A 16,982-nucleotide genomic window follows, 5' to 3' on the forward strand; every position below is an offset into this window, starting at 1 on the left:
GATGATATATTTACGCGCATTTTGATACCCCATTTGTCCAATTTTGTTCAATATTGACAATACAGCAGTGTTTTGAAAGAAACATATCCCAATTTAAAAGTTGCAGTTATTTGTATTGATTTGAAGTAAGCGCGAAGATAATGGCGGGCTTTACGTGTTTACAGTGCTGGCATTATAACCATTGATCGCTGTAAACTGCAACTTTTAAATCCGGGTATTTTTCTGTAAAAGCACTACTGTGTTGTTAATATTGAACGACATTTGACGAATGGGGTATCAAAATGCGTGTAAGTAAATCATCCTTCTCGCTATGTTGAAATATTGTGAAAACAATTATTAGTTCTGAATCTATAGGCGCATTTATAACAGCTGAGTTACTTTTTGTGCAGACTTTATTACCATAAATCATTGCGTTGACACAGGGAAAGTCCTATCGTCAAATCCATTTAAGCAAAAACTCGTCCATTACGGGGTGAAATCAAAACTCGAACCGCGTTCCATTCTTTTGAACAATGAAAACCGGCTCCAACCGCCCGGAACTGGCCGTCGAGTTTTGATTTCATCCCTTAGTGTAGAACTGACAGGCTCAAACCATTTAAAGACTATACATTTTCCCAAACCCTGGCCCCCAACCCGTGAAAGACCGTCGACCGGCAACCTTCTTCCGTAACTATTTTCCTGATATCTTGCGGAAACAAATTAAACCACATTATGGCGACCATTCTAAAGGCATTTGGACATTTTGTGGACTAAAGTTTCTTCGTCTCTGGTTCAAACGGATGTATGACTACATTATTCTGCATATAGAAAGCACTGGAATGCGCGCATGGTGTCAAAATATTATGGACCCTTCATCCCGTTGATAGTAAGATCTTACTTATTTTACGCAGCGAACATTGCCATGACCATTGTGATGACTTATAGTATATGAACTCGACAGGATATTGGATGAATGCTCTACTCGGCCTAATTCTTGTTTAGGCTATGATGTTACAACACTTTGGCCAGTGTATGTTCATTCTGTTCGTATCGTATCAACACATAATTATGTGATGTGATCAAGGAAAATCAGTCGAAAGTCGGGAACATTGATTTCATTGGGGTTTTCTGCAAAATATAGATGAGTCGACTTCTGACGTCAATGCCGGGCAGTATTCGCACGCATCATCACAATTTCCATTGTGTTTTGCCTGGCAGTATGCGCGCGCATCATATTTTGTTCAGGGCTCGTGTTTTTAAAACTCCCGCCACATCACAATAAGCCTATCGAACAGTGTAGTGGTTGCACGGGTTTAACTCAAGCATATCGGCATACCAGTCCCTTGCCTTTGTTGATAAACATTGAGGTCAACTCATCTATAGCTTTAGAAAATCCTTTGACGATTCTGAAAATTGAATATGTCCGACTTCAGAATGATTTTGCCTAGGCTGATCACCCCACATATTTTGAAGGGCCACTTTGTTGACTAATTACTTTGAGGAAATTACTTATTGACACTAAGTCAAGTTATTACCAAAGCTGATCACATAATCTTTCTCGGTTTCATACGCACAAAGTTGTTATTATAATGTAAAACTATTGTATAACAATAGTGTTGTTTTAAATCAACCGTCACCTGTAGAAATTCAAAATGAGAATTCGTTCAAAAGCGATGAGAATTGGACAAAACGATGAGAATTGTAAATTTTCTCGTATCTATCCTGCATGTCCTGTTGGACTGATCGGGGCATACTTTCACATACAAATGGATGAAAATACTAATAGTACAGTTACATATGTATTCTCGCTGGATTTGCGTGCCAAAATGGATTTTATTGGCTAACTTGGTCAATTTTGGGGTGCAGATTTCAAAAAAATAAGGTACCATTTTTTTCAATGGCGTCTTCGGTCGCCATTTTGATTTTCAAAATGGCCGCCATTATTATTATATTTTGTCCTATATCTCAGCTTCTGCGCAACATAGAAGAATAAAAATGGTGGCAATACCCATGTTTGTGATACCAGGGATTCCATTAAAACCATTGTCTTACTTGTAGCTAATTTGGTTTGGCTGCCATCTTGAATTTCAAAATGGCCGCCATTTTTCATTATCATTTGTCCCATATCTCAGCTTCTGAGCAACATAGGAGAATAAAAATGATGGCAATACCCATGTTTGTGATACCAGGGATTCCATTAAAAGCATTGTCTTAATTGTAGCTAATTTGGTTTCGCTGCCATCTTGAATTTCAAAATAATATGATAATATAATATGTATATTGTATATATCGTGTTAGCAACATGTCACGGCGCCGGTTCGCTATCTCTATAGACCGCTATCTCTAAGGTTTGCTATCACTTATTACAAAAAAATGTCCACTATACCTAAGGTTCGATATCACTAATTTTAAATAAGGTTCAGTATTTGTAAGGTTCGATAACACTAATTTTAAATAAGGTTCGTTCGACGCTATCACTAATTTTAAATAAGGCCCGTTATCACTAATTTATTGAAGGTTCGCTATATCTGAGGTTCGCTACCACTAATTTTAAATAAAGCCAGCAATTTCTAATTTTAACAAACCCGCTATCCCTGAGGTTCGTGATATTAGTAAATGTCGAACCTTAGAAGTAGCGGACCCTTTTTTTAGGTATAGCGAACCCTTTTCTCTATTAGAGATTCTCATCTCCATTGACTTTACACATTAGTGATAGCGAACCTTAGAGATAGCGAACCTTAGAGATAGTGGTCCTTAGAGATAGAGGGATGTTGCGCCTGTCACATTGCTTTTGTAGGTTTCATAGAAATGAGAATTTTTTCAAGTCTCATCGTTTTGTCCAATTCTCATCACTTTTGAAAGAATCCTCATTATAAATGTCCACCAGTGCGTATGTCCCATAGTTCACTTCCGGTTCCCTTCTAGACTGATGATCATTCGGTGTCTACAACAGAGCAGTTACTTGTGCTACACGTGTGATCCCAAAGCGTTGACCAACGAGGGCATCAGTCTAATCTTCTTCTACTATCGATGACTTGCGATCTATCAAATCATTGAAAACATTTTTAAAGTTGAGCTCATCCGATATGCTCCCCGGTAGCTTGATTGAAACCTGTGACATTGAATTAGGCGTCACGCGACCACTTGGTCTTCTACTGGACATGATAGACTCTGTGTCTGAATAATATATCTCTGGATGGGAGTCACTTGTTTCTACCTTCATGGATTGGAGTCCGACAGAAGGCGTCGACATTCTGTACTGTTGCGATATTGACGGAGCGGCACTTGCTCTCTCACACTCGCCTTGGGAGCTCCAGAGTAACCTTCGTCTAAGTTTTTACAACACAGCGTTCTGCAAAAAGCTTCTCTGAATTCTTCGCGATTGATGGCATAAATGATTGGATTACAACACGGATTAACAAAAGCGAGCCATGAAGCTAGAGTATTCACGCCAGGTGGAACCGATTCATTATCAGAATATATAACTTTGATCAGTTTTGTTAGTGAGAACGGTGTGTTACATAATAGGTAAGCGATGATCATGATTAATATAGTCTTGATGGCTTTTGCGTTGTATTTACTGACTGATCTTACGCCACTGGAGACTGATTGTCGTCCGCGTTGACAGTCTACATCCTGGCTACGATGTGACCTAGCTGATTGTAAGCGATGGGCGATCCTATTTGAATGACTTCTTGCTACCTTATATATGCGATAATAAGCAAAACACATCACCATAATTGGAATCATGAAGCAGATCACAAAAGCTGTCACGGTATACGTAACCACTGAATATGTCTCATTCTCCCAGTCAATAGCACAGATAATTTCACTGTTATCATACCATACCCAGTTAGCTACTGCAGGAGCTACCCCGAACGCGATTCCAAACAACCAACCTAAACAGCAGGCAGCGATTGCCCTGGGTTTGGTGACGAGCTTTTCATAACGAAGCGGATGAACCACAAAGATGTACCGATCTAATGATATTAAAGCAAGAGTTGCCATGGAAACTATGATGAAGCAATAGTTGAAGAAACACACACCATCGCACCAAAAATCACCGAAGATCCAAGTATTCTGCCATACAGATGTTAGAGCAAACGGCATAACAAGAAGGGCGCAGCCAACGTCGGTTATTGCTAAATTCAGCAGGAAAATAGATGAGAGTTGCCTGCGTAACTTGGACGAACGTAGAACTGTGATAAACACTAGTGTGTTGCCAAAAATTGCGAGGATGATTATTACCGCGAGGGTGATGGTTAAGGTAATCTGGACCTCCAATGGCCGACCGGGGGCGCTGTCAATAACGGACTCGTTCACTGGCATTGTTGTGAAGTAAGGTGTAGTGAATCTGAAAGAAAAAAAAAAGAAATAAAACGAATAATTATGAAGAATAAAATTAGTGGCTCAGTGAGCCATTACCCTAACACCTATCTCGGAATTTACCTCTTCTATTCACTCTAATGCCATTGTCAAACTTTCATGTCGCTTGCCGCTGTGATCAGTTAATGATAAACCTTGATCATTACGTGTTGTTACCTGGGGAGATTTGATCATGTCTCACCTCCTTTTTCAACCAAATCGACGGTAATATAACTCTTGTAGTGAGGGATCAACATTTAACCACAAATTGCCTCAGGCAAAACTCACTTCCTGGGAACCAAATACCACACAAGGTCATTTTTATGTAACTCATTGACCCATTTGTGTTATAAACTGCCTCTAGCTATTATAATGACATCCTTATGATCTGGTCAACTCATTGACAGATACGAACCTCAGGAGGGAATTCAATCAATTTTTGATCAATTCTCTCCAGGTAGTGAAACGTAATGTTGTGTCCGTTCGTCTGTAGGCCTAATACGCGTGTAAGTCACGCCGTTGAGTGCCGGCGCGCCGGCACTCAACGGCAAGGCGTTAAGCGTCAGGACAGTATAAAACCAGTATTACCTTACCTGAACACGTCCACATACCGGTACCTCATCAATTCCGAATTAAGAACCCCTAACATAAAGCCGTGAACGTATTTACCAAGCGACAGCAGACCCCTGGGTGTCGACTCTCATGTAGGCCTAAAATAGCCTGAATCCGATGTGGAAGTAAAAGTGAAACCGATTTCCAATTCCCAATAGGGCCTATATGCTGTCGTTATCTAATGTTATCTACTCACTTAATCTTTACGAGACGTAGTATGCCATGTTTTTATTTTTCTTTAATGCAAAGTTTGTAATTACAGGAACAGAAGTGAAACCACATTTAAAACCCCTAGACGGAATTATATTACCATTCCAAGACTGTTAGCATTTTTAGAATACATGGTATATCGTCATAATAAAAAAAAAACTTAAAAAAAAAAAAAGTGTACATGGTTGGGTATGTTTAGTGAAACGAAATCGTGATATTTTCAGTATATAGCACTATAAAAGCCCTATCTTTAGTTCATACAAGCGGCTCTGTATGTATACATTGATCACAGCCCAATCTTCAGTAGACTAGATAGCACTCTGCTTAAACACGTCACAGCCTATAGTAGATGGCACTATGCATTCACTCATCACACTCCTATCTTCGGTAGATAGCACTCTGCATACACACATCACAACCCAATCTTCAGTACTATATAGTACTACTACTAGGCCTAGTACATGGTGTTAGGTAGAATTACCATAAGTCAGTGCAAAATTTGCTACACTAGTGGAACCAATGCTTTTTAGCTTCTGAATACCCGTACGAACAAAATCTGAGTTAGTTCCATTTTTTTCGAGTGTGTCTTCGGCGGCCATTTTGAAATTTTAAATGGCCACTATATTTAGCCTTTTTTAAGCCGTATTTGTCCCGAAAGCGCACAAAGTCATATTTTTCTTAACGATAATTTTTACTTTTGATTGTCACAATCCACTAAGAACATAATAAGGATCATTTTCTAGAATCCAAGATGGCTGCCAAATCCAAAATGGTCGCCAATTTGTCTAAAATGGTCTTCCATCTATAAGGACATTGATTTCTTTCCTTTTTTCCTGATTATTTCACTACTTGTGTTTCTGAGAATCCACTGAGAACTAAAACTTAATTTGGTCCTTTTTCTCCAATCCAAGATGGCCTCTAAATCCAAAATGGCCGCCTTTTATTAAAATATGGCATACCTCTTTAGGCAATTACTATCATTGAGAGTAAAATACATGTATCTCGTTTCTGTCAGATATGGGTAAGAAAATGATTCTAAACATCTTACTAGAGCAACAACATTGTTTATGGAGAATATAGGTGTATTTCACCTTTCACTGGCCGCCAAGTTGTTTCGAAATTGGCTAAGATTAATTTTTTTTCAGCATTTATGCAATGAAATGCAGAAAATCATGCCTTTAAAAGTTGAAATTTCAATATTGTAATTCAAAAAAACGGAACCAACTCAGGTTTTGTTCGTAGGGGTATTCAGAAGCTAAAAATCATTGGTTCCACTAGTGTAGCAAATTTTGCACTGGGTTACATAACACCATGTACTATACTACTAATACACAGATCACAGCACTATCTTCGGTGGATAGCACTCGGCATGTGCCCCCCCCCCCCACTATCTTCAGAAGATAGCATTATGCATGTCACATCACAGCCCTATCTTCGGTAGATAGCACTCTGCATACATACATACATCATAGCACTATCTTCGTTAGATAGAACTCTGCATACAATATACATCTCACATCACAGTGGAATAAAATTGAAATAAAAATAATTTTGACCCTGTGCGATCTTGTAGGGCTATTTGGTTTTGGGGTGGTTTTTTTTCAGGGTAAAGTGACAGTCTCAAAATGCTCGGCAGACACCGGGGGCAGACACCAGTTCAACATGTAGGCCTACACTACGTAAACTTGACGATTGGAACGCGAGTTTTTGAAAAAAGAACCAGTCTAGTGTTTTACTAGTAGATTCGATTTGATAGATGTAATATGACTCAGAAATGAGGTGAAGATCCACTCGCCAGTTATCTGATTACTAGAAATTAAAACAAATACATGGCCAATGGATCTTCCATCTGAGACGGGGAAAGACTCAAACAGAAACAAACGGAGAGCAAAATGTAACTTCACAAATAAACTTTAATTTCTCATCAACAAAGTGATCACAACATATTATAGATGAGTAAATATTCTTAGCTCCTTCCTCGGCTGCGGCTGGCTGAAAACTACCACGAATAATAGGCCGGGGTAATTGATGACACGAAGCCGCGGAGCGATATATTTAAATTAGCTATGGAAAGCAAATAGCGTCATGAACACATACAGGGTGTCCCAGAAAATATTACCGAGTAAATATAATTGAACGTAAGTCGAGAAAGACATCCGAATCAAAAAAAATTAAAATGTGGCGCATATCCTATTTTATTGTGCATCACATACGAAAATATTATTTGATTCAGTTGACTGGTTGCAAAAAAATTAACGATTATATAATGCGTGCAACAATGCAGTTCATTCCAAGTTTGATCAACAGGCGCTTTTTTTTTAATACTCGGTCACCGCTTCCTAAAGTTTGTGTATCTCATTAAATTTAGTCAGCATTATCTATTTTACAACCCGACGGTGCTATGTTATTCATGCTTTCACTGAAGATGAACAACAGCTTGTCCGAGAAGACTTTGAATTCTGCAATTGTAAGCTTTCCAACTTTAATTCTTTAGGTTGTGCAAATATGTTATTATTTTAACTTTCCAAAGAACATTTGAGCCAAGAATTACAATGATCAAGTGCTTACAGCAATTACGTGTGATTTTTGATACCGTGCAAAATTTATGTTGAGGTTTTAAAAGATTTAAACTTTGCATTACAATTTCTTAATGTTTGTGAGAATTTTAAAGCCAGCTGGAATTCTTTATGCAATAATTCTTTATGCAACATTTTTATCAACATTAACGAAAAAAGATATTTACAAGTACCGAGCATCATCTTACATGCAAGCTTTCATTTTCAATATAGTGCAGGTTATTATTGTTTTGCAAGAAACAGATTGTTAAAAAAAAACTAATACGCATTGTATTGAATGATCTTCTTTCAAACTTGGAATGAAGTGAATTGACGCGTGTGTTATGTACCGCAATCAGTCAACCGATTCCAGTAAAATTAGCGTATAAGATGCAGAATAAGATGGCCTACACGTTGATTTATTTTCATTTTTTGTTTTTGATTTCGATGTCTATTCCTCGACTTAAGTCCAAATTTATTCGCCCGGTAATTTTTTCTGGGACACCCTGTATTCCATGTTCCTTGTCCTTTAGACATTGATCAAGCATTGATTATACAAAGATCTTGCGATCTTGACCGATACGCAATAAATATACAAGCTGCCGTCATATAATTATATCCCTGACAATAGGCTTAAAAATAACACGTTTCCTAGTGTTCATAGGTTTCCAATATCAAACAACAAGTTATGATCCCAAATCCAAAACATAGTCAAACCAGTCCTTAAACTATAGGTAAACTGCGATGATACGGTGATTTACAATGCGCTACTACAAAATTTAAATAAAATAAATACAGTACATGAGTACAAATATTAAATAAAATAAATGTCTATATTTCCAGGTTTGCTTCACAGAAACGTCTAGAATTGTTGGAAAATGCCATAAAATGTAAAAAAATCATAAAAAAATCACGTGATTGTCCTCAAATTTAGGATTTTCGATCCGGAAATCCAAACTCCTCTATATGGGGTGTGCATCTATTTTCATCAAGTTTGTTATTGTTGTTGTTGTTTTCCATTTAGCTGTAATTTACAACTTTACAGAAATAATTCCCACACATCTCCTAATTATACGGTATCAGTGAGTAAGATTTATGCAATTTAAAGACGATTTAAAACAAAATGCCTCATTAGTATCTCATTGTTTCTGCGACAGATGTTTGGGATGGAAACAAATTGAGCTCCAATGAATTATGAATGACGTCTTACATACTAATTATATATCGTTATTACAGTGCTCATCACTTGATTGATGATTCTTTCAATTCATTTTATGTTTATACCAACCTTCAAGATTCCTTGACTCATAGCCTATGCTGGTACTGCATGGCGCAACAAATAATATCACAACCACACCTTTAAAAGATGTATACATAACAATATGCCAGAGACAATATGCATTGTGAAGTATCACAGCCTTATCTTCAGTAGATAACACTAATATGCATACACGTATCACAACAGTTCAGTAGATAGCACTCTGCATACATACAACACTGAGTGCTATTGTCAGTAAATAGCACTATGCATACATATACAACACTGACCTATCTTCAATACATGTAAATACAAAAAATGTAGGCTACTAGATAGCAGTAGCCTATGCGTATAGCCTACACATCACATCTGCAGCTTATCTTCAGTAGATAGCACTATGCGTGCACAAATCACACCACTATGTTCAGTAGATGGCACTACCCAGCAAACACAAAAACGTTTTAAATAAGTTATATTTTGGCTTTTGGTTTAGGTTAAAACGTTTTAATAACATTAAAATGTCGGGTTATATAAAGGTCATGATAACGTTTTAAAACGTTTTGTATGAAAACACAATACAACAACATTTTTAAATGTTTTCAAAAAATGTTATTATAAACTATTGTTGCAAACATTTTCCCCAAATATTGTGTCAATACTTAAATAACATTATGTTAAAATATTTGAACCCAGCAAACACAAAAATGTTCTTTTTTCAAAACCTTTTAATAACATTAAATGTCGGGTTATATAAAGGTCATGAAAACGTTTTTTAAACGTTATTGAAAATATTTTGGGCAAACATTTTTCGCAAAATATTTTTTCAACTACAAAATAACATTCTGTTTAGAATGTTTTGTATCAAGTTTTCAAGAATGTTTTTGGAATGTTATTAAAACGTTTTTATACCCTATATATAACCCGACATTTAAACGTTTTCTGTAAAACATTTTTGTTTGCTGAGCAGTAGATTATCAAAAAATGTTTTTTAAGGTTATGAAAACGTTTTATACTCTTAATATACCCTTTATATTACCCGACATTTAAACGTTTTCTGACAACCTTTTATAACCTTTTGCGAATGATGTCGAAAACGTTTTGTGTTTGCTGGGTATGCATACACACATTACAGTAGATAGTACTGTACATTCACTCATCAGTCATATCTTCAGTATATAGCACTATGAACCCAGCAAACACAAAAACGTTTTAAGAATTCGTTTTAAACAAATCATATTTTGGGTTTTGGTTTTGGTAAAAATATTTTAATAACATTAAATGTAGGGTTATATAAAGGTCATGAAAACGTTTAAAACGTTTTATATGAAAACACACTGCAACAATATTTCTAAAATATTTTTAAAATGTTTGCGAAATATTATTGTTAACTATTTTTTGCAAACATTTTTTTACCAAATGTGCCTGGACACCTCGAATAAGCCGTAAAGTCCCCCTCTAGTCATTTTTACCTTTTTACATATTTGTAAAGAGCATGTTTCAGGGATTAAAATGACACCTCAATGAACTTCATATGACAATCAGAAGCGAAGTTATGGCTTGTTAAAGGTTGCCATGAATCAAAACGCGAAACCGAGAAAAACGCGTTCAAAGTTAGGGAAGTAAAATGACCATTTTTGAAATGAAAACCAGCATATTTCCATAGTAACCAGTATGTTCCTTACATCCTAATTGCTTGAAAATTTACACAGACACGTTATGGGTATTATTACAATAATAAAACAAGATTGAGACTGATATTTTATTGTTTTGCATATTTATTGAGCTGTTAATTAAGCACTGTTGTATGTTTGTTTTATCTATTTTGGATTTTTTTTCCATCAGATGGGCCTCAGAAAATGTAGATTATTTCATATTTCCACTTATTTCTTTAAAATAAAACTTTGTATGTGTTTAGAAGAAAGCTTAAACATTTCAAATCTGCAAAAATCTCAACTTCGCCAAAATATGAGATTTGCATATATTTTCAACTGTAGCTAGAAATGAAGTTTGCCGAGTTTACGGCTCATTCGCCGCGTCCAGCCACAAATATTTTGTCAACACTTAAAATCCATTAAGTTAAAATATTTGCAGTAGGTTATCAAACAAATGTTTTTACACCCTTTATATGCCCTTTAAATAATCCGACATTTAAACGTTTTCCGACAACCTTTTATTACCTTTTGCGAATGATGTCGAAAACGTTTTGTGTTTGCTGGGTATCTTCAGTAGATAGCACTATGCAGTACACACATCACAGCACTGAGCAATAAGTCATATCTTAAGTACATGTAGATATTAGATATCAGACGCGTACACACATCACATCCCTATCTTCAGTAGATAGTACTACATTGTATGTATACAAACAGCATCTTCAGCAGATAGCACCATGCATACACACATCATCTTCAGTAGATAGCACCATGCATACACACATTACAACACCTAAGTTCAGTAGATAGCACAATGCATAATCATAGCACTATCTTCAGTCATGTCAGTAGATAACATTCTGTATACATACATCACCATCCTATTTTCGGTAGATTTCACTATGCATACACATATCACATCCCTATCTTCAGTAGATATCACTCTGCATATACACATCACACCCCTATCTTCAGTAGATAGCACTCTGCATACAAACATCACAGCCCTATCTTCGGTAGATAACACTATGCATACAAATATCACAACCCTATATCTTCGGTATAGATAACACTATGCATACAAATATCACAACCCTATCTTTATAATATATCACTCTGCATACACATCACAGCCCTATCTTCGGTAGATTGCACTATGCTGCACACATTACATCCCTACCTTCAGTATATATCACTCTGCATATACACATCACGCCCCTATCTTCAGTAGATAGCACTCTGCATACAAACATCACAGTCCTATCTTCGGTAGATAACACTATGCATACAAATATCACGCCCCTATCTTCAGTAGATATCATTCTGCATACACACATCACACCCCTGTTTTCAGTAGATAGCACTCTGCATACATATACATCACAGCCCTATCTTCGGTAGATAACACTATGCATACAAATATCACACCCCTATCTTCAGTAGATATCATTCTGCATTACACACATCACAGTCCTATCTTCGGTAGATAACACTATGCATACATATACATCACAGCCCTATCTTCGGTAGATAACACTATGCATACAAATATCACGCCCCTGTTTTCAGTAGATAGCACTCTGCATACATATACATCACAGCCCTATCTTCGGTAGATAACACTATGCATACAAATATCACAACCCTATCTTCAGTAGATATCATTCTGCATACACACATCACAGTCCTATCTTCGGTAGATAACACTATGCATACATACATCATTGTGCAGCACTATCTTCGGTAGATAGCACTATGCATGTATACATACATCACACATCACAGTAGAACTAGTAAAATTGGAATACAAATAAATTTGCCCCTTTGCGATCCTGTATAGGGCTATTTGGGGGGGGGGGGGTCAGGGTAACGTGACGGTCTCAAAATACTGCTCGGCAAGCACCAGTTCAGCATATACTACGTAAACTTGCAGATTGGTACGCGAGTTTTTGAAAATAGAACCAGTCTAATGTTTTAATAGTAGATTCGATTTGGTAGATTTTATGAACACATATTCCATGTTCCTCGTCCTTTCTAAAGACATTGATTATACAAAGACCTTGCGATCTTGACCGATACGCAATCATACAAGCTGCCGTCATATGTATCCCTGACATGCTATATTTATCACACACAAGGCCGAGTAAAAGTAAAAACATGTTTCTCGCCCGGGTTTTTGAAAAAAAGGAGGAGTAGGGTTTTTTTATTTTGTATTTCTTATCGAAAGATAGGTGTAAATACCCATATTTGGCCCTGTAGAGACCTTTTTTATTTTATTGTTCTGGATAGGTAGGTCCATCTAACGATCACAGAACCTTCTTGAAGTGTTTCTTGTATACAACCAAGGGTATATAAAGCATCTCAACTTTCTACACCTTTATCTAAAAAATTGTTTTCATAAAAAGTAAAAAATAAAGATAAAATTGAAGCGGCTTCAAAAAAAAAGAAGGGGGAGGACACATCCGGTATCAGTGAGTAAGATTTATGCAAATTAAAGGCGATTTAAAACAAAATGCCTCATTATTATCTCATTATTTCTGCGACAGATGTTTGGCCTGAAAACAAATTGAGCTCCAATGAATTATGAATGACGTCTTACATGCATATATCATTAATACATCACAGTGCTCATCAACTTGATTGATGATTCTTTCAATTCATTTTTTTTAAATTATTATTATTATACCAAACTTCAAGATTCCTAATTATCTTTAATATACTGGTAATGCACGCCGCAACAAATAATATCACAACCACACCTTTCACTAATAATACGAGGGCTGGTCAATAAGTTCCCGCAACTATGGTGTATCTGATAGATAGATATTTTATTTTCCATGCCAATACATACATATTATTACACACATTTCATTGGTTAACATGTCACTAATTAGGCATGGCGGAGCTGTCCAAAAGGCCAAAGGAGGCCAGAGGTGGACAACACCTTCCATCTTACATTACATTACATTACACCTATGTTAAAGCAAAGTACGAGGGAACACAAGGACAGAACACATAAAATTATGCCGACAAACAATTGAAATTACCATCACATAACTTAAAACATGCCATAATAATAGTGTATTGATAAGTTTTTTGAATAAATATATGAAGTATATGAAGTAGTTTTAAATGATTTGAAAATTTGTACCTTAGGCCTACTCATAGAGACTTATTAAATCTGATTTAAGTTTGGATTTAAATATGTTAGTAGAATTAGAATTTTGTGTCTCATGAGATATTTTATTCCATAAAATGGGACCCGATGATCTTATTCCTCTGGATGAGAAAGCCGTCTTATTTCTAACCAACTGGTAATCGTTCTTTCGTCTTGTGTTTATGGTATGGACATTTTTTCTTTTCATATAATAACATTCAAATAATTTTGGTAATAAATTAACAGAATGCTTGTACATAAAGATTCCAAGATAATATTTATACATGTCAGAGACAGTGAGAATCTTAAGACTCTTGAATAGTGGGGCTGAATGAGCCCTAAAATCACTCTTAGAAATGTTTTTTACGACTCTTTTCTGTAATTTGAGTAATTTGTCTAAATAAATCATATGTGTATTTCCCCATATCAGAATACCATAGCTCAAATACGGCATTATCAATGAAGAATATATACAATACATTATTCTTTTAGGAATAAAATATTTTAACTTATGCATAATACCTACATTTTTAGAGATATTGTTAGATATTGCTTCAATGTGATATTTAAAAGAAAAATTTTCATCCATTATAATGCCCAATAATTTCGTTCTATTTACTCTTGGAAGAATACTTCCATCGAACATTACGTTTGTATTGCTTTTGAAATGAAATGTTTTTTGAGGTGTACCCATAATCATAAAGTTTGTTTTTTGAACATTTATTGATAGCTTATTCGCTCTAAACCAGTTTGTAACTTTTCTTAGTTCGATATTAATCATTTCTATTTTGTCTGTAAGATTTTTGTGAGAATATAGGATGGTAGTGTCATCCGCAAACAGAACGAATTTCAGAGTCGATGATGTAATAATAATATCATTTACATATAATATAAACAACAGAGGCCCAAGAATTGAACCTTGAGGAACCCCACATGTGATATTTTTCAATTTAGAATTACATGAATTATAACACATATACTGAGACCTATCACATAGGTAATTTTAAACCATTCTAAGCATGTTCCTCTAAAGCCATAATATTCAAGTTTGCATAATATGATATCATGTTGAATAGTATCAAATGCCTTAGATAAATCCAAATAGATACCCAGAGTGGTTTCATTTTGATCAATGGCGTTATAAATATTGTCAATTAAATCAGTTATTGCCATTTCAGTAGAGTAACCTTGCCTAAAGCCAAATTGTCTATCGTTTAAAATTTTGTATTTATTCATAAACGACAGGCATCTATTGAAAACTAGCCTCTCTAAGATTTTTGTAAAGCAAGGTAATATTGAGACTGGTCTGTAGTTTGAATATAATTGGGAATCGTCTTTTTTATAAATTGGAACGACTTTAGCCTTTTTAAGGTCTTTTGGAACAATACCACGTGATATTGATGAGTTAAATATCATAGCAAGTGGGAACATACTTCTTTGGCCATTTTCTTGATTAGCACATTTCTAATTCCATCATGACCTGGACCTTTATTACAATCAAGCTTGTCAATGACTTTTATCACTTCATGTTCTGATATAGGCGACATAAACATACTATTCTGAAGAGGATGTAGTAAATACTCATGATAGTCTTTATTACCATTTCCAATTTTTTTCGGCTAATTTCGGACCAATGTGTACAAAGAATTCATTGAACTGGTCAGAAATTAATTGAGGATCACTTATGAGATTACCTGAATCGTCTTTAAATTGAGTTTGATTATTTTTACTGCTGTTCTTACGTTTAAGTAAATTATTGATGTTTCTCCATGTTTGTTTCATATCATTTTTAGATTTGTTAAACTTAGTTTCATAATAATGACGTTTTGCCTTTCTGATGAGGCTATGTAGTTTATTTCTATAAAATTTAAATTTATTAAGGTTGTTTTCTGTGGGTGAGTTTTTATACTTTTTATAAAGTTTATTTTTGTTATTTATACTTTTCAGCAAACCACCAGTAATCCAAGGCAATGACGGATTTTGTTTCCTATTATTGGTGCATTTCCTCAATGGAATACATTCATTTATTAGATCTTGAAGCCTAGATATAAACATGTTATAATCTTTGTTGGCATCATCACCTTGTAAAATTTCTGTCCAGTTAATTCTTGATAACTTTTCCTTTAGGTGATTAACATTACTGGTAGTTAGGTTTCTTTTTACAACATGTGTCCTTATTACTTGCTTGATTCTTCCTTACTTTAATGCTAGTTGAAATAATAGTCAGAAAGTGATCACTTATGTCAGTAATCAATATCGCAGAATTAATGTCATAATTGTCAGTCAAGATATTGTCAATTAGCGTTGCACTATGTTCCGTAATTCTAGTTGGTTTTGTAATAGCTGGTAACAGTGAATATGACAGAATCATGTTCAAATAATCATGAGTTGGTCTATGTATCTCCTCTTTTAATAAATCAATGTTAAAATCTCCCATAATATATGTAATTTTATTTTCGTTTGTGATTTTTACGAGAATCGGATTTATTTCTTCAATAAAACTGTCAATACATGTATGAGCCCTATAAATGACGCCAACCAACACATTTTTTTGGTTTGATTGATCAATTTCTATAAAACAAGATTCATAATGTTGTGTTGCTTTATTTAAGTCATGTCTCACTTTATATTTAACATTTTTTGATACGTATATACCGGCTCCTCCTTTCACGATTGAATCTATTTGTAAATTCAAATTCATAATCAGGCAAATTATAGTAATTATGCGGTTTACTTTTTAAATGTGTTTCGGTCAATCCGATGACAGTAAAATTATGATCAATTTCTTTTAGACAATTATTCAACTTATGAAAGTTTTTCTTTAAACTTCTGATGTTCACATTCAGTGCAGAAAATGTATGATCATGAAGAATACTATTATTCCGTAGTTCACTTGGGGTCATGTACTTACAGTTATTAGCATTATATTGTTCGTACACATCCTCATTTATATACTTGTTATATATCTCAAAGGGTTGAAAACCATATTATCATATTTTGAGAAGGTACAATTTAAATCATCTGCTATTGGTAGCGATGCCATCATACAATTACATCATAATATATTTGACTTACTTATACAGTTATATACATCCTGCATGACTATATGAAACATTTTTGTTTGACGACACATAAACAAAACAAGAAAACAACAACAAAATTACCAAATTATATAATTGAGCACCAACCATAGA

At 35.1% G+C, this 16,982-nt stretch overlaps 1 protein-coding gene across 1 annotated transcript in view; it reads right to left on the minus strand.

Moving 5' to 3' along the window:
- Positions 1-3,198: 3,198 nt before the first annotated feature.
- Positions 3,199-16,982, minus strand: part of LOC140144344 (beta-2 adrenergic receptor-like) — a 36,520-nt gene continuing 22,736 nt past the window's right edge. Inside the window, exon 2 of the mRNA XM_072166169.1 lies at positions 3,199-4,333. Coding sequence (XP_072022270.1) covers positions 3,199-4,308 — 1,110 coding nt within the window. The 5' untranslated portion in view covers positions 4,309-4,333. The remainder of the gene's footprint in view (positions 4,334-16,982) is intronic.

Source organism: Amphiura filiformis, unplaced genomic scaffold (genome assembly GCF_039555335.1).
Source record: "Amphiura filiformis unplaced genomic scaffold, Afil_fr2py scaffold_50, whole genome shotgun sequence".
NCBI lineage: Eukaryota > Metazoa > Echinodermata > Ophiuroidea > Amphilepidida > Amphiuridae > Amphiura > Amphiura filiformis.